The sequence below is a fragment of the Gossypium hirsutum genome, chromosome A01, assembly GCF_007990345.1.
Source record: "Gossypium hirsutum isolate 1008001.06 chromosome A01, Gossypium_hirsutum_v2.1, whole genome shotgun sequence".
Classification (NCBI taxonomy): Eukaryota; Viridiplantae; Streptophyta; class Magnoliopsida; order Malvales; family Malvaceae; genus Gossypium; species Gossypium hirsutum.
In genome coordinates this window covers 48,983,164-49,001,564 of record NC_053424.1, presented here as the reverse complement: position 1 = coordinate 49,001,564, position 18,401 = coordinate 48,983,164, and the positions used below count along the sequence as shown (strand labels likewise).

General features: G+C 32.6%; 1 protein-coding gene and 1 long non-coding RNA gene across 2 annotated transcripts; one reads left to right on the top strand and one right to left on the bottom strand.

Annotated features, from left to right (window-relative positions):
* The first annotated feature begins 8,296 nt into the window (after positions 1–8,296).
* Positions 8,297–13,001, top strand: LOC107921355 (uncharacterized). Its single transcript, XR_005925787.1, has 3 exons — positions 8,297–9,005; positions 9,386–10,753; positions 10,842–13,001. It is a non-coding gene; the product is annotated as an uncharacterized lncRNA (long non-coding RNA).
* A 1,422-nt stretch (positions 13,002–14,423) lies between these two features.
* Positions 14,424–17,859, bottom strand: LOC107916813 (calcium-dependent protein kinase 26). The gene is made up of 7 exons (XM_016846188.2): positions 16,348–17,859; positions 16,064–16,207; positions 15,799–15,951; positions 15,497–15,612; positions 15,199–15,366; positions 14,841–15,065; positions 14,424–14,694 (listed from the first exon to the last, which is right to left on the bottom strand). The coding sequence occupies exons 1-7, from the start codon at positions 17,234–17,236 to the stop codon at positions 14,617–14,619; spliced, it is 1,773 nt and encodes a 590-aa protein (XP_016701677.2). The 5' UTR covers positions 17,237–17,859; the 3' UTR covers positions 14,424–14,616.
* Positions 17,860–18,401: the final 542 nt, after the last annotated feature.

Below are 18,401 nucleotides of genomic sequence, written 5' to 3'. Positions count from 1 at the left end.
GGGGGAATGTGAGTATGATACTACTAATTTGGGTTATTTTATGATATTTTATCTTTTAAGGACTAAATTGGAGGCAAAAGGAAATTTAAAGGCAAAAGGTGCGAATTTGAAGATATAATGGGCCAACATGCAAAGAAAGAGAGAAGTGGTACCAAAAATGCAAACATGGAAGACTCGGGGACTAAAATACAAAAGAAGAGATTTTATAGCACAAGACTCTATTTTAATTTCAATTATATTAGGATAATTATTAAGGATTTTTATTTAGATTTAATTTTAGGATTTATTTTCATTTATCTTTAATTATCTTTATTTGTATTTATCATTTAGTATTTAATTAGGAATAAATTTTCTAGTACTATAAATAGGGGATGGAGTGGCACATATTGGAGATCTTTTTTTTTTTATAATTACACTCTCTCCCAAAAACTCTGGCTTTTGTTCTCTCCATCTTTTTTTAATAAAAATCCCATATCTATTTTATTTATTTATTTCCCAAAAATCATGAGCCACTAAACCAATTTAGCTGAAGGTTGTTAAAATTCCTCAAAAAGGTTCATGAGGCTTAAAATTATCGCTTAGCCTTCTCAACAGGGTATTCATCGCTTCTCTGCATTACTGGGCTGACGCTTCTGTCCATGTCCCTTAATAGGTGATCTTTTCAACTTGTGTAAGGAACGACCGCTTTGTACGTTTTGGGAAGGTTACACAGTCTGTTCGTTGGCTTTCTGTGTCAGAGGTTGGCGAATCCAAGAGACAAAATGGTGTGTTATTCGCCGCTGGAAAGTGGTGATCTAACAGAAGATAGTCCCACAAAAGCGATTATTGGCTAGATTCAGGTTTCGCCAAATCTTAAGTCTAAATCTTTGGAGTTGGTGGTCATAGGTGTCTTCTTCCACTATAACTGGCTTATCCTACTTGAGAAGGGTTACTTAAAAGCCAAAGATTGAACCCAAGGCGGAACGAGACAACCGGAGGCTGGAATCTCGCCACATAAGAAACTTTCCCTTTTTCCAACTCTATTTATTTTTTATATTCCTCATTTTAATTTCTGCAATTGATTTAATTTCGCAATTTCAATTACTTTAAATTCTGTTTTTATTTTTGCATATTCTTAATTCTATTTTTTATTTTTTAGGAATTCAGGTCTTCTTTGCCAAGAAATTGTCCAGGATTTCAAGAAACGAGCATTCGTACAATCCGGTCCCTGAGGATTGACCCTACTTCCCCTTTACTGTTATTTTTGCTATTTTACAAGGAATAGGATATTTTTGGTGCTCTCAATGATGCATCAATAAATAGCTTGGGTAAGAACCATAGTTACTCTAACAAAAAATTGAAATTGAAAGAATTTTGTTCTTTGTTTTGAAGGGTTTATTCTTGTGGGTTTCGAGTTTTCCTTTAATTCTCTCCATCTCTTGTACTCATTATTTATTATTGTGGAATCTCCTTTTTCCCTTGGTTTTTTATTCTCAATTGAGGAGTTTTTTCACGTTAAAATTTGCATGTTTATTTTGAGTATGATCCTACTAATTTGGGTTATTTTATGATATTTTATCTTTTAGGGACTAAATTGGAGGCAAAACGAAATTTAAAAGTAAAAAGTGCGAATTTGAAGATATAATGGGCTAACATGCAAAGAAAGAGAGAAGTGGTGCCAAAAATATAAACATGGAAGACCCAGGGACTAAAATGCAAAAGAAGAGATTTTATAGCACAAGACTCTATTTTAATTTCAATTATATTAGGATAATTATTAAGGATTTTTATTTAGATTTAATTTTAGGATTTATTTTCATTTATCTTTAATTATCTTTATTTGTATTTATCATTTAGTATTTAATTAGGAATAGGTTTTCTAGTACTATAAATAGGGGATGGAGTGGCACATATTGGGGATCTCTTTTTTTCTGTAATCACTCCCTCTCCCAAAAACTTTGTCTTTTGTTCTCTCAATCTTTTCTTTAATAAAAATCCCATATCTATTTTATTTATTTATTTCGCAAAAATCATGAGCCACTAAACCAATCTAGCCGAAGGTTGTCAAAATTCCCCAAAAAGGTTCATGAGGCTTAGAATCTGCACTTAGCCTTCTCAACAGGGTATTCATCGCTTCTCCACATTACGGGGCTGATGCTTCCGTCCATGTCCCTTAATAGGTGATCTTTTCAACTTGTGCAAGGAACGATCGCTTTGTACATTTTGGGAAGGTTACACAGTCGGTTCGTTGGCTTTCTGCGTCAGAGGTTGGCAAATCCAAGAGACAAAACGGTGTGGTATTCACTGCTGGAAGTGATGATCTAGCAGAAGATAGTCCCACAAAAGTGATTACTGGCTAGAGTCAGGTTCCGCCAAATCTTAAGTCAAAATCTTTGGAGCTGGTGGTCGTAGGCGTCCTCTTCCACTATAACTGGCTTATCCTATTCGAGAATGGTTACTTAAAAACCAAAGATTGAACCCGAGGTGTAACGAGACAACCGGAGGCTGGAATCTTGCCACATAAGAGACTTTCCCTTTTCCCAACTCTATTTATTTCTTATATTCCTCATTTTAATTTCTGCAATTTATTTAATTTCGCAATTTCAATTCACTTTAAATTCTGTTTTTATTTTTGCAGATTCTTAATTCTATTTTTTATTTTTTAGGAACGCAGGTTTTCTTGGCCAAAAAATTGTCCAGGATTTCAAGAAACGAGCATTCGTACAATCCGGTCCCTGAGGATTCGACCCTACTTCCTCTTTACTGTTATTTTTGCTATTTTACAGGAAATAGGATATTTTTTGTGCTTTCAACGACGCATCAATAAAATAGTTGGGGTAAGATCCATAGTTACTCTAACAAAAACTTGAAATTCAAAGAATTTTGTTCTTTGTTTTGAAGGGTTTATTCTTGTGGGTTTCGAGTTCCTTTAATTCTCTCCATCTTTTGTACTCATTATTTATTATTGTGGAATCTCCTTTTGCCCTTGGTTTTTTATTCTTAATTGAGGATTTTTTTCACGTTAAAATTTGCATGCTTATTTTAAGTATGATCCTACTAATTTGGGTTATTTTATGACATTTTATCTTTTAAGGACTACATTGGAGGCAAAAGAAAATTTAAAGGCAAAAAGTGTGAATTTGAAGATATAATGGGTCAACATGCAAAGAAAGAGAGAAGTGGTGCCAAAAATGCAAACATGAATGACTTAAGGACTAAAATGCAAAAGAAGAGATTTTATAGCACAAGACTCTATTTTAATATTAATTATATTAGGATAATTATTAAGGATTTTTATTTAGATTTAATTTTAGGATTTATTTTCATTTATCTTTAATTATCTTTATTTGTATTTATCATTTAGTATTTAATTAGGAATAGGTTTTCTAGTATTATAAATAGGGGATGGAGTGGCACATATTGGGGATCTCTTTTTTTTTTCTGTAATCACTCCCTCTCTCAAAAACTGTCTTTTGTTCTCTCCATCTTTTCTTCAATAAAAATCCTATATCTATTTTATTTATTTATTTCGCAAAAATCATGAGCCACTAAACCAATCTAGCTGAAGGTTGTCAAAATTCCCCAAAAAGGTTAATGAGGCTTAGAATCCACGCTTAGCCTCCTCAACAAGGTATTCATCGCTTCTCAGTATTACGGGACTGACGCTTCCGTCCATGTCCCTTAATAGGTGATCTTTTCAACTTGTCCAAGGAACTGCCGCTTAATACGTTTTAGGAAGGTTACATAGTCAGTTCGTTGCCTTTCTGCGTCAAAGGTTGGCAAATCCAAGACACAAAATAGTGTGGTATTCGCCACTAGGAAGTGGTGATCTAGCAGAAGATAGTCCCACAAAAGCGATTATTAGCTAGAGTCAGGTTCCGCCAAATCTTAAGTCTAAATCTTTGGAGCTGATGGTCGTAGGCGTCCTCTTCCACTATAACTGGCTTATCTTGCTCGAGAATGGTTACTTAAAAGCCAAAGATTGAACCCAAGGCGGAACGAGACAACCGGAGGCTGGAATCTCGCCACATAAGAAACTTTCCCTTTTCCCAACTCTATTTATTTTTTATATTCCTCATTTTAATTTCTGCAATTGATTTAATTTCGCAATTTTAATTCACTTTAAATTCTATTTTTATTTTTGCAGATTCTTAATTCTATTTTTTATTTTTCAGGAATGCAGGTTTTCTTTGCCAAGAAATTGTTCAGGATTTCAAGAAACGAGCATTCGTACAATCCGGTCCCTAAGGATTGACCCTACTTCCCCTTTACTGTTATTTTTGCTATTTTACAGGGAATATGATATTTTTGGTGCTCTCAATGATGCATCAATAAAATAGCTGGGGTAAGAACCATAGTTACTCTAACAAAAAATTGAAATTGAAAGAATTTTGTTCTTTGTTTTGAAGGGTTTATTCTTGTGGGTTTCGAGTTTTCCTTTAATTCTCTCCATCTCTTGTACTCATTATTTATTATTGTGGAATATCCTTTTGCCCTTGGTTTTTTATTCTCAATTGAGGAGTTTTTTCATGTTAAAATTTGCATGTTTATTTTGAGTATGATCCTACTAATTTGGGTTATTTTATGATATTTTATCTTTTAGGGACTAAATTGGAGGCAAAAGGAAATTTAAAGGCAAAAAGTACGAATTTGAAGATATAATGGGCCAACATGTAAAGAAAGAGAGAAGTGGTGCCAAAAATGCAAACATGGAAGACTCAGGGACTAAAATGCAAAAGAAGAGTTTTTTCACGTTAAAATTTGCATGTTGATCTTTTCGTTTCTTATTTTCTCCACTTTGTTCGTTGCTTAATCGGGTCTATCCCCTACATAATGACTGAAGAATTTTTATACAAATATATTTGTTTTCGACATAAATTGATTAACATTGTTACAATTTAGAAGGCATTAAATTATTAGGAAAAAAAATATTTTCAACAAATATGTAAGAAATATTAAAAAATATGAGATATAAAAATAATTTGTAAACAACATTAAAATATATTTTAAAAGTATATTTAAATATTTAAATATATATTTTAAATTTTTTAAAAATAATTAAAAACTTTTAAATTTTGTATAAAGTTTATTCTAAAATTATTTTAACATTATTTAAAAATGTTAAATTTCATATAAATTTTTAAAATTTATTAATTTTATTTTTAAATTTAATAGAACTAAAGGTTGGATACAAATAATTAAAAATAATAGAAATTAACATTTTATTATGTTTTTAATATAATTTGAATTGTAATATATTTAAAGTAAATTATAAGAAAACAATAATTTAAATTAATTTCTTAATAATTAACATTTTACTTACTAAGTGACAGATATGTGTTTAATTGTTTTTAGTCAGATTTAAGTTGAATTGTTTTAATGTATACAGGTAAGAGGAAAATATTCAATTTTTTTTTCTTTTAGATCTTGTTTAAATTAATGTAAAAAAATGTCATCCAATTTTTTAATATATTTTTTAAAATAAGTATGTAAATTCGAAATGATTCTAGATCTATTTAATAAATAGTTTTAAAAATATTTATAATATGTAACAATTTTTTAAAATAAAAATTAATATATTTATTTTTTAATAGATAAATTTGCATGTTTGTATTAGAGGACAATAACAACTGATATTTATGTTTTATTATTTCTAATTTAATCATTTCAAATTTAGGGAGTAATGAATATATTTATATTTTCTTAAAACAAAATTCTAAAATAAATAATAATGTTTATTTTATTTTGATAATATTATTATGATACAAGGGAACCGAATATTTAAACAATATCATAAAGGTTTTTTTTTAAATATTATTAATTATTTACTATTTAAAAATAAATGTTTATTAAATTAAAAGAAATGTATTAATTTAAAGGTAGGATATGTAAAGATAAGGTATACTAATAAAGACACTTAATTCTTTAATTGATTGCTTTTATTTATATCATAATTTAAAAATCATGATTCCTCAACTTATTGAATGCAATTCCACGTGGAATTAATTTGTAGTGACAAACACTAAAAATTTAAGGATGTCGTACAGAATTACATTCCATAATTATTATTTCAAATTGCTATAATATATATAATTATACTTATTTATGATTTTAAGTGTTATAAATGTGTTTATATATGTCAATTTGATGGATGATGAATGGTAACATGTTGGCTTAAGTTAGGGTTGTTTAGGAGTTCATTTGATTGATATATAGTGTGAATTATAGGTGAAGTTTTCATTTGGTATCGAGATATTAAAAACATGTCTTGAGACATTATGAAAAAAATGATTAAATTGTACATTTTTAGGTGCAGTTCTCGAGACTTACCAAGTAAATCTCGAAACATCATGATTCAAGTCTCGAGCCAACAAAACATTGAAGCTAAACTAGATTTTCTTTGCTTTAAGTCTCGAGACAAGAGCTTCATTGTCTCCAGACATCTAAACATCGAAGCTGAAGGTTTGAAATAGAGAAACTATGTTTGGAGACAAGATTTGGGACATGAACCCTAATGTCTCAAGACAGTCAACTTTGAAGAAAAAATATGAAAACATGGTTGGTATGTCTCGAGACATAGTTTCACTGTCTCGAAACACACTGTTGAATTTTGATACTTAGGGTTTGGATTCGAATCTTGACTCCACATATAAACGCATATAACCCCAAATCATTATGTGTGGGTTTGTTTGAATGTGAATTAGTACAGGGGCGAAGTCAGAAATTTTTTTAGGAGGGTTAAAATGTAATTTTACTTTTAGTTATGCCCCTGAATTAGTACATTTTTCCTTTGCATAATAAAAATCTTATAATTAATCCTTATATGCATGAATAATTATTATAAAATGAGTTGAGATATTTTGAGTTGTTTTGACAACGTAATATAATGTTACACATTCGAATTCATCCATGGATTCACATAGCTAGCACAGAATGAATGGCAAGATGGTCCAAGGAGAGAGCTCTCCTAATGCAGCAAGGATCAATTATGTGAATGTCGCAAATAAGCAATTATTACATAGAGAGAATAAAATTAATTGTTGGTCTTGTTTTTGTCTATAGCGAAGCAATGTAAGAAAATGTGCTTTTTATGAATGAATAAAAAGAGTATTTATTAAATTTTAATTTATTCAAATTTCATTTTACAAGGAATAACTTTAGCATTTTAAAAGTTGTTTATAAAAGGCTCTGATGGCGAATTGTGACAACTCTGATTTCTCTGAGGATCGTTCAACCAAAAAAGTCGTTTCAAAAGTTTGAATACTGATAGAGATTCTAATATGGCTATGGATTTAGAACCGGAGTTTACACTTTCATGGAAAGACAGACTTTTAGGGTGTGTGGAAGGTGGCTCTTTGAATAAAGATAAAGATGAGATCGAATTTATGGATGGAGATATTATAAGATCTTTGGTCAACGGAATTCCCACGATTAGCTTTTTTGAGAGGGTCAGTAAGTTATTGATAAAAAATATGGCTACTACGGTGGTTCTAAAACTTTTGGGGAGCTCCATTGGATATAACACATTGCAAAACAGAGTTAGTACTCTATGGCGACCTTCATCTCTGTTCCAGTTAATGGACATAGAAAATGGATATTTTCTAGCAAAATTTCAAAATAGAGAAGATTATGAAAAAGTGCTCTCTCAAGGTTCGTGGATCATCTACAGGCAGTACCTTACGGTGCAACCCTGGACTATGGATTTTAATCTGATGCAGACCTATTCAAGTGTTGTTAAGGTGTGGAGCAGACTTCCAGGGCTTCCGGGATTTCTATATAAAAGAAGGATCCTTGAAGAGATTGGAGGGATGATTGGTAAAGTAGCTAAACTTGTCTTCAACACATATAGCTGAATGAGAGGGAAATTTTTGCGAATGGCGATCTATGTTAATCTCGATAAATTGTTGGTCTCTCAAGTTACTATTAACGACACAATCCAGCGAGTAGAGTTTGAATCCTTGCCGGTGGTGTGTTTTGCCTGTGGGCGTTATCGGCATATGAAAGAGGTTTGTTCGAGGCATGGTTTAGAGGTTTCCTTGCCGGATAAGAAGGATGTGGCGGAGGAAACGACGATTTCAACAATGACTGAAATACAACATGCGGGAGAGACGACTGCCGATGGCCCTTGGATGCTTGTAGTGATAATAATTTTTTGGTGCCTTGAATTCTAGATATTTAATTAAAGGGGATTTAAGGATTGAAAATAGACTGGTGTTGAGTGGCCAGGAAAAATTAAAAGGAAATTTTATGGTGGCTGATTCGAGGGTTTCAAATAGGAAGGCTAAATATAAGGTCGGCCCATCTAATATTGGTCAGAAACAAAATTTGGTTGCAGGGCTTATTGTGCATGTCGGGCTTGGGACCAATGAAGAAAATTGGGCAACGCCAGCCTAAGCCTGGAGAGGAGAAAGCTTCTGGATAATGCATCTAGTAAGCGCCCCCGCGGTAACTATAAATTGAATTCAGCTGGTAGTAGCCTGGCTAAGTCAGACGCAGCCCAAGAAAGTCAACTGTAGGCCGTCACTTCTAATGAGCTACTCCATTCAAATTTTGGTGCTGCTGCCAATTCATTTGGGGAGGCTATTTCGAGAGGTACCAGTCCTAATTCAATGACATTTTCTAACCCAATTTTTACAAGACCAGTAGGTATGGAGGTTTCTTTGCAAAATGGAGTGCTTGACCAGGGAGACACTCGGTAATTTCCTTTAAGGTAAATAAAGATTCTTTAGATGAAAAGCCAGTAAATAAAAATAATTTGGTTGAAACAATGAAGGGTATCCGTGTTGGTAAAGGTTGTGGGACTGGAGGTAAAGTTTATTCGAATAAGAATGGTAGGGTCCTTAACCAAACTCTTCGGGGTCGTGGAGAAAGGTTCAAGGCTTCTGGAAATTCCTGAGTTCCACTCTCGGATACCATAAAATCCATGGTTGAACTTATTAATTCACAAATTGATGGTATTGGTGACTCAGGAATTCTGATAGGGAATGGGAAAGGAGCACAAAACCCATCTCCCTCTATTTAGTAAGGTTTGGTTTTTTTCTCCTGTTTCTTTTTTTTTTACTATCATTTTGATATGAATTTGTCAATTTTTTTTCGTGGAATTGTCAAGGTTGCATTGGTATAAATTTCTGTTTATTTTTCGTGAGTATAATTTGGATTATAAACTGGATATCATCAATCTACTAGGGACTAGATTTAGTGGTACAGAAGCTTATAACATCATTGCCAAATTGGGATTCCATTTTTCTCACTGAGTGGAAGCAATTGGATTTTCATGGGGGATTTGGGTAGGTTGGAAGGACTTGGTTAGTGTTGAGGTTGTTCATAGCCATCCACAATTTATTTTGGTTCGGGTCCTTGGTCAGTCTCTTTGCCAACCTATCTTTATTGTTTTTGTTTATGGCAGTCTTGACAGACAAAAACAGAAATTGCTCTAGGAAGGGTTAAATGCTACTATGCCTTTGGGGGTGCTCTTTGGCTCACTATTGGGGACTTCAATGCCATCTTGTTTGGCAGTGAAAAGAGAGGGGGACAGGTTAGAAGGCGAAGGTGCTCTCTATTTGGTAGTTTTATGGACTCTACTTCTTTATATTATTTGGGCTTTAGAGGCCCATCCTTCACTTGGTGTAGATAGGGACTTTTGAGAGGTTGGATAGAATTATTAAGAATGGTGCTTGGCTGAATATATTCCCTAATAGTTTGGTTACTCATCTTCCAAGGCTTAAGTCTGACCATAGATCACTTTTCTTATCTTTGAGACTGGATCTTTAAACTCCTAAGGAGAGACCTTTTAGACTTTTAGTTGGTTGGTTGGAGCACTCGAGGTTTCTAGACTTTGTTAAAGATCAGTGGGATTTTAATGAAAATTTAGCAAATCTTTCATCTTTCGAGTGATCTCAAGAAGTGGAATACAACTGTTTATAGAACCGTATGACTACTTTAAAGGGAGAAAATGATGAATGGATTTATGATGCTAAAGCCCTTCAACTAGAAGCTATCAAGTTTTTCCAAAAGTTATACGGCGAGTAACTTGAACTCATGAGAAATCTGCCTTCAAGTTTCTTTCCTAACCTTGAAGATTGTCATATTCAACTTCTAGGAAAGGAGGTGACAAATGATGAAATAAAACCAGTACTTTTCGATATGACTCCTTTGAAGGCTCCTAGGAGTGATGGTTTTCAGGCAATGTTCTTCTAGAATCAATGGAACTTAATTAGACCGGGTATTTGTAAGTGGGTTAAATTGATCTTTGTTGGTAAATGTATTGAGCCAGAATTAAATAATACTTTGTTAGTCATCATACCTAAAGTTCCTGGTCATGAGAATTTCTCTCAATTTCACCCTATTAGCCTCTGTTCAGTGATGTATAAATTGGCGATGAAGGTTATTGCTAATTGATTTAAAATGATGTTTCTTAACATTTTTGGTCAGGAACAGGCAAGTTTTATTGCAGGACGTAATATTACTGATAATATCCTTATTGTTCAAGAGGTCATTCGTTCATTGAAAAGCAAGCATATGAATAGAAATTGGATGGTTGTCAAAAATGATCTGGAAAAAGTTTATGACAGAGTTCATTAGGAGTTTATTGAGGCTACTCTTCGAGCTACAGGTATTCTTGAAATTCTTATTAATGTTATAATTTCTGCTATCCTGAGTTCTACTATGTAGGTACTTTGGAATGGGAGCCCAACATTGAAGTTTAGACCAGTGAGGGGCATTCATCAAGGGTGCCCATTATAGCTTGGACATAGCATTTTTCATGCCATTGATGGTAATTATTAGAGGCCTGTCGTTTATCAAGATCTGGCCAATTTCTATCACACCTTTTCTTTGCAAATAATCTTATCATTTTTAATCAGGTATATCTTCAGCAAAGTATGGTTCTCAAAAGTCTCTTAGAAAGATTCTGTGAGTATTCTGATCACTGGATTAATGCTAGAAAAACTTATATTTATTTCTCTAAAGGAGTAGATGATGCCACTGGTTTGCAGTTGAGTAGTGTTCTTGGCTTTCATAGGGTGCATAATCTTGGTATGTATCCAGGTGTGCCCTTCCTTTTTGAAAAGATTTCAAATAGTACATTGCATTTTGTTGAAGATAAGATCCGCAATAAATTAAATAGATGGGATGCTAGGAAATTATTTATAACTGGCAGAGCCACTTTAACGCAGACAGATCTACTATTTATTCCTAATTATTTTATACAGTTCATGATAATTCCAAAAGGACTGTGTGATGAAATCGAGGGGATCGTCAGACAATTTATTTGGGGCTCTTTTGATGGCCGGCAGAATACGACGTTAGTCAGTTGGGATTCTGTTTGTCAACCCCGTTCTTGTGGAGGACTTCGTTTTAGACACTTGATAGACTAGAATATTTCGTTTATGATGAAATTAGGGTATAATTTAGTCTCCAAAATGGATGCTCTTTGGGTTCGTATTCTTAGATCTAAGTATGGTTTGAAAAAGGCTTTACCGGACAATATATCAAGGGGAGATGCTCTTTTATTTGGAGAGCCATTTCCAAGACTTCGCCCTTACTTCATGAGAATTTGTTGTGGTCATTGGTAATGGGGACACTGTCAGATGTTGGAAGGACCCGTGGATCCCGGATATGGGCCCTTTGATCTATAGAATACCAGACCAAGCTAATATCAATTTGGACTCTTTGCGTAGTGAGATGATTAATGATGAGGGTTATTGGGATTTGGAACTATTTAGTTTTTGGCTCTCGGAGGAAATTATTAAACGTATTGTGGGTCTCCCTCCACCACATCCGTTTGCCGGTCTTGATAGGATCATTTGGGCTTAGACTTCAACAGGAATTTTTTCCCGTAAATGTGTTTATTGGAAAATATGAGGAAGGTCATGGAAACCAAGGGATAGAGAGTGGAATATACCGTGGAAATTTGAAGGACCCTATAGAGTCAGATTTTTTATATGACTTGTTTTAAATCAACATCTACTTACTAACGTAGAACAGGTTAAGTGGGGCACAGGGTCTGATAGCTCTTGTGGTTTATGTGGACACCACTCTAAAGCTATTTTGAATGTTATCAGAGACTGTCCTGCAACTAAAAAAATTGGAGGTAGGTTCTTCCAGATGAAGCTAGTGGGTTTCTTTGTAGGTGACCTTATTCAATGGGTTAAGTCTAATGTTCACAGTTTTGCCAATTTCGTCATTGGTAAGGTGGCTTGGTGGAGCTTATTTGGTTTACTAGCATGAAGAATATGGAAAAATTGAAATCTTTTTATTTTTCAGGGGGTTTATTGGACTGCAAGTGAGATAGTTAGAGTTTCATACACTTGGGCAAAACAATTCGTTTCTTTTTGTATGAAGGAATTGCCTAGGCAATAGTCACCAGGACCAACAGACCAGATGCTGGAGAATTGGATTAGCCTTTATACTGATGGTGTAGTTCAAGTAGAATTTGGAAAGGCTGTAGTGGGAAAAGTCTGGAGAAATGGAAACAGGGAGTGGATTATGGGATATAATAGGCACCTAGGAGTATGTTTTGGGGTATTTTTGATGGTTTGAAACTTTCCAAGATAGAAGATATGCCAGAGTTATGATTGAAACAGATAGTTTGGAGGTGGTCAAGGCCATTTAGGAATCTTTTCTGACGAATTCAAGCTCTGCCCTTATTAGACTTATCTATTATATGTTGGCGAATATAGGATTATGGGAGTTGCAACATATTCATAGAGACTATAATAAAATTGTTAATTGCATTGCTAAAACGGCCTTTGATACGAACCATAGTTTGAAGGTGTTTACAGAGATTCCAAGGGAGGTGTTAACTATCTCTACTGTTGTTCAAGCAAGAGATAATTATTTTTGCTCAAAATTTTCTTGTGTAATTAGTTTAATTGCTAGCTTGTTTTTCTTTTTACCAAAAAAAAAAAGTAGAGTATTTATTGAACCAAAACTTTTCCAATAAATTGTAACTTTTTAAAGGAATTAGTAAAAAATGGAATCTCTAAAGCCAATTTTGGATTGGTAATAGTCTCAAAGACTTGTCTTTAAAAACCCCATTTATTATTTTTATTTTAATATAATTAAAAATATTTGTAAATAAATATATTTTGATATTTAAGTAACTAAACTAAAATTTGAAATATAATCTACCCTAATATAAATTTATACAAATATGAATGATAAAAGTGATAAATAAACAAAGTGTTTGATTTTTCTTCATTGATCAAATTAAATAAACATGAATTCATAAACATCTTCTTTTAATAAATTAAATATTATATAATTATTTTTTATTTTATTCTATTTATTAGTAATATAGTTATTAATATCTATTTTTAATTATCTTATATTTAAAAAGAAACATGTTTATTTATGGTTTGTTTGTTTATAACTCATTAATAGAGTTTTAATTGTTTCTAAACATGTATATATATTCATGAACATATCCGTTTAATAGTTGAACATGTTCGTTTAATGTTCATAAATATATTTGTTTAATTTAATAAATAAATATGGACATGTATTTAAAATAAATGAACATTAATACAAAATTTGAAATTCTTAACAAACATGAGTATATTTAAAATAAACAATAAATATTAACAAGGCCCATTCATTCAAACTCAATTCATTTATGGCGTTAATAAAAGTATCATTGTTAATTTTTTTTATTAAAAATTGAAAATTTAAATATTTTTAGTATGAGATAAATATTAAATTTATACATTAACTTTGGTCTAATGTATAATTTGATACATGGATTTGTTTTTCTGCAATTATACGCATAGAACTTTGATTTTAATTTAAGTATACACATTTAAATAAAAAATACATACATTTATTTATTTTTATATTTGATTAATATAAATTTTTGTGTATGCAATATATCAATGTAAAATAGTGTTAATTCGGTAATATTTTTGTGATTTGAGAAAATTGAACCAAATCAAAAATTTATATATAGAATTACATAAAATCAAAGTTTATGTACAATTTTGATATTTTTCCCTTTTATTATTTATAAAATTGATCTAAGTTATAAGTAAAATGTTTAATTTCTTCAAAACATTTTCATTAAAGGGATATATTAATAAATTTTATTCAATTAACGAGTAAGGAGTTTAATTCAATTAAAGAATTTTTTTGATAAAAAATAAAATATTGAATTGATTTTAATTTTTTAAAAATAAATATTTTTTGTTCGTTTTACGTTTTATTAATGTTATTTTAAAAATAAATTCTATTTGTTAATTTGTCATCCAAAAATAATATATATATACAAATCAATTATAATCCCTAATCATGTGGAGATTATCTCCATTATGAGTAGAGATTTATTTTAAGACAATGCACTAAAATTTTAAAAAAAAAAACCAAATTTTGAATGAGTCAACCAAAATGAGGAGAACAAAAGATGAGAGTTTTAAAGTGTTACTATAAAAAATAAAATAAAAGTTGAAAACAACAACATGAAACAATAGATGGGAAGCAAAATTGTGTATACAACAATTTTAGTCACAATCACAAATAAGGAAACTCAATTTTTCTTGTGATGATCCTCAAACTTTGAGCTAAACTCTAAAAAGTTTGAAAAAAAAAATGAAACACTAAATGAAATGCCCTAAGAAAAATACATTATCTTTGTCAAAATATCTATTATTTACCTTTTTTACCAAGTTTAGGATTGCCTTCCTGCATCATGGCTACAAATTCGTTGTAATCAATCCGACCATCCTGAAAAAAAAAAAAAAACCCTAACATAAAATGAGTCAAACATGGAAACCTGTTCACTAGGAATTCGATTACTTTTGCAGATTGAATCGTTCGAAAACACACAAGTTCACATATGAATGTAGGAGAAGTATTAGAGAGATGTTTACGTTGTCTTGATCGACTTCTCGCATTATTTCGTCGAGGTGGATGTCTTGAATACCAAACTCTTGACAAGCTTTTTGAAGCTCATCCAGAGTGATGTAGCCGCTGCTGTCTCTGTCGAAATACGAGAAGGCTGCCAACAGATTGTCTTCCCTCTCAATCTTGTTTAGATGCAATGTTGCAGTTACGAACTCTTCGTAATCAATTGTACCACTGTTATTAATATCTGCCTGTGATTCCCAAAAAACAAAATCATTTCAAATTGGTAAGATAATGGTCTCGATTTACTTCAAGCTGTTAGCATCTATGTTTGGACTCGAGTGTGACATGGATTCTTTATGAAAAAAGTCAAGAGTAACTTACAGCCTGCATTAGAGCACGGAATTCGGATTCAGCAAGATTAGCACCAAATCTTTTCAATCCTTCTTTAAGTTCATCATAGGTGATTTGGCCACTATTATCAGTGTCTATCATCTTGAACATTTCTTTCAACCCGGCAATTTCTTCTTCAGAAAGCCTTTGGGCGATGACCTAAAAAAAACAATGAAATAATGGAGATTCGAACCAAATAAGTTATCATTTGCAAGTGGGATTTCTGCACTGAAAAGAGTTTCCATTTCAGTATCTTTTCTGGAGGCCGTTGTCAATGAGAGAAACTTACTCTCAAGGCCATTTTCTTGAGCTTATCCATTGCAGAAAATTGTTTCATGCGGCTTAAGACAACGGAATCAAGTGGCTTGTCGGGTGCTACCCCATCAACCTGAACCCAAGGGTGGCCTGCAAGTTACCAAAAACCTCAAAATCCCATAGTGAAAACATAAAAAGATCATCAAGCTTAATCCATTAGTCTCGAGAATTCGGATGATTTTGATTAGTGACATGAAATTATGACCTGCTAATAGCCACACATGACAAGATCAGAAAGGAAGACAAACTGAGATTTTAAGTTTAAACAATCCTTACGTAGTACTTCGTGAGCCTTTATCCGCCTCTTCGTATCTCTGTCGAGCATTTTCGTCACTAAATCTTTAGCACTTTCGGAGATATTAGGCCAGGGATCAGATGAGAAGTCAAGCTCTCCATTCAAAACCTCATTAAATATTTCTTGTTCAGTTTCTATATCCAAAACAAAAAACCCCGAAATAGAACAAATATTCAAAATAAAATTGCTCAAAAAAAGTGAAGAGTTCAAATGGTAATAAGAATATTACATCTGATGAATACTTACCACCCCAAAATGGAGGCACCCCACTTAAGAGAATGTAAGTGATCACCCCAGCACTCCACACATCCGCTTCTGGACCATAATGCTTTCGTAAAACCTCAGGTGCGACATAATACGGGCTTCCAACAACATCGTTTAAGATATCCCCTAAAAAGTTTTAAGACCTTTAAGAAACACAACATAGTGGGGAAGTCTAAAGACTAAACTCTTAATTCCTATAAATGAAGCAGACCATCTAGTGGGCTAAAATTTCATACTAAAATAAAAGAGAGTGGTTTTGAAAATACCAGGCTTGAAGAATATGGATAATCCGAAATCAATGGCTTTAAGAGGTGAATCCTCCTCATTATTCACAAAGAGAAAATTTTCAGGCTTAAGATCCCTATGCATTACTCCCATGGAATGGCAAGCTTCTACAACAGCAACAATAATCCTTGCTATCTCAGCTGCCTTTCTTTCACTATAATGCCCTCTCTTTACTATCCGGTCGAAAAGTTCACCCCCTGCACACAACTCCATCACAACATGAACAGCCATGTTATCCTCATAAGACCCTTTGATGGATATAACATTAGGGTGCCCTGCCAAATGATGCATTATCTGAATTTCTCTCTTCACATCATCCACATCCTCAGTCGTCGTGAGCTTCCTCTTCGCGATCGACTTGCAAGCGTACTCTTTCCCGGTACCTTTCTCGATGCAAAGGAAAGTCGTCCCGAACTGTCCTTGACCTAACTTCCTCCCCAAGTTATAGTATTCCTTCAAATGACCTGTCTTGGTTTGCAAGACAGAGCCAACCTGCAACCCTGCACATGATTGCCTCTTCACATTATGAGCTTTTCGGGTTTTATTCCCTGTCTTGGACCCTTCCTTGTTAAATCCTGCAAGTTGGGAGGGCTTGGAGTTAAGTCTTTGAGGGTGAGATTTTGATTGTTGTCTTTGGGTCATTTCAGCGGCTTTTTCAGTGGATTTTGATTCTTGTTCCTTCCCTGTTTTGTCTTCTTCTCTAACAATCTTCATTTCTTCCGGAGGTTGTTTCCGAACCGATCCGGATTCCTCCGGTTCTTTACTTTCAGACTGACCCGGATCTTTAGCTTCACCTTCATTACCATCTTGTTTGTTATCTTCATTTTCATCTTCCTCCGTTGCGGCCGATTTGGCACAGCTATTCCCCATTTGACCTCTTAATTTCTCACACTTTCTTCTTCCTTAACCATCCAATAATATCTAAATTCACCCATTAACTATAACCCCATTTCTTATCTCCCTAAAGGCTCTACTTTTTTTGAAACAAAAATAACACCCAAAAGAATAATGGAGCTTTAGCCAATCTAAACCACCCTTATATCTTCACACCAATGATTGAATGATGAATGTAATGAATCAAAGACAAGAATTATCCCTCTAATCTAAATCAATTTCATTAAAAAAAAATGGGATCCTTTTGAGGGCTTCCTAATATACTAAAAAAACTCCCTACAATAACCAATGATCATTAATAAAAAAGAAGAAATGCCCAATAACCCAATGTAAATAAACAATCAGAATCGACAAATCCTGTGCCGGAACAAGTATTTGAAAATCATAAACAATGGAGAAATATGAATTTGACAAATAATTAAAAACCAAATGAAAAATAAGCAAGATGAATGGATTTGGGTGTTTTTAATAGTAGAAGGATTATATATGAAAAATAATGTACTTGTTCAATAATTTGTATAATCAAAGAAAAGGAAAATGTTGATTTTTCTGCTAATTTTTTTATTTTCTTTCCCCATTCAAAAGAGAAAGAAAATGGAAGGAAAGAGGAAGAAAGAAAAAAGAAAAAGACAGGTTTTTCTGTTAGATTTGTTTCAAACTTTTACGGGTTTAAATGGGTTTGATAAGGTATAACTCACGACCAGCCTGGTTTCAGTGGTTATAGCTTGATCATTTACCAACATTGTATTGACGGCTCAGATTAATATGACATTAATGTCTTAGTTGATTTTTTTTTTCTATAACAGGTAGGGAATAGGGTTGTGTTGTCCACGCATTGAATTATGTATGGAATATTGTCATTTTATTTGATACCTAAATAAATTTCTTCAGCAATAAATTGATTTCTGTTAAAAAAATTCAACTACTTTAATTAACAACAATTAATCATTGCGATAATAATTTTAATATTATATATAATTATAAAGTAATTAGTATATATATGTGGTCACTTGATAAATTGTAGGAAAATATGGATATAACATATATAATATAATTAATTACATGTTATTATCTACTATCATAAAATGTTAGCCTAAATTAAAAGTGATTTGATTTGGTTAAGGTTTATTGAGATTTAGTT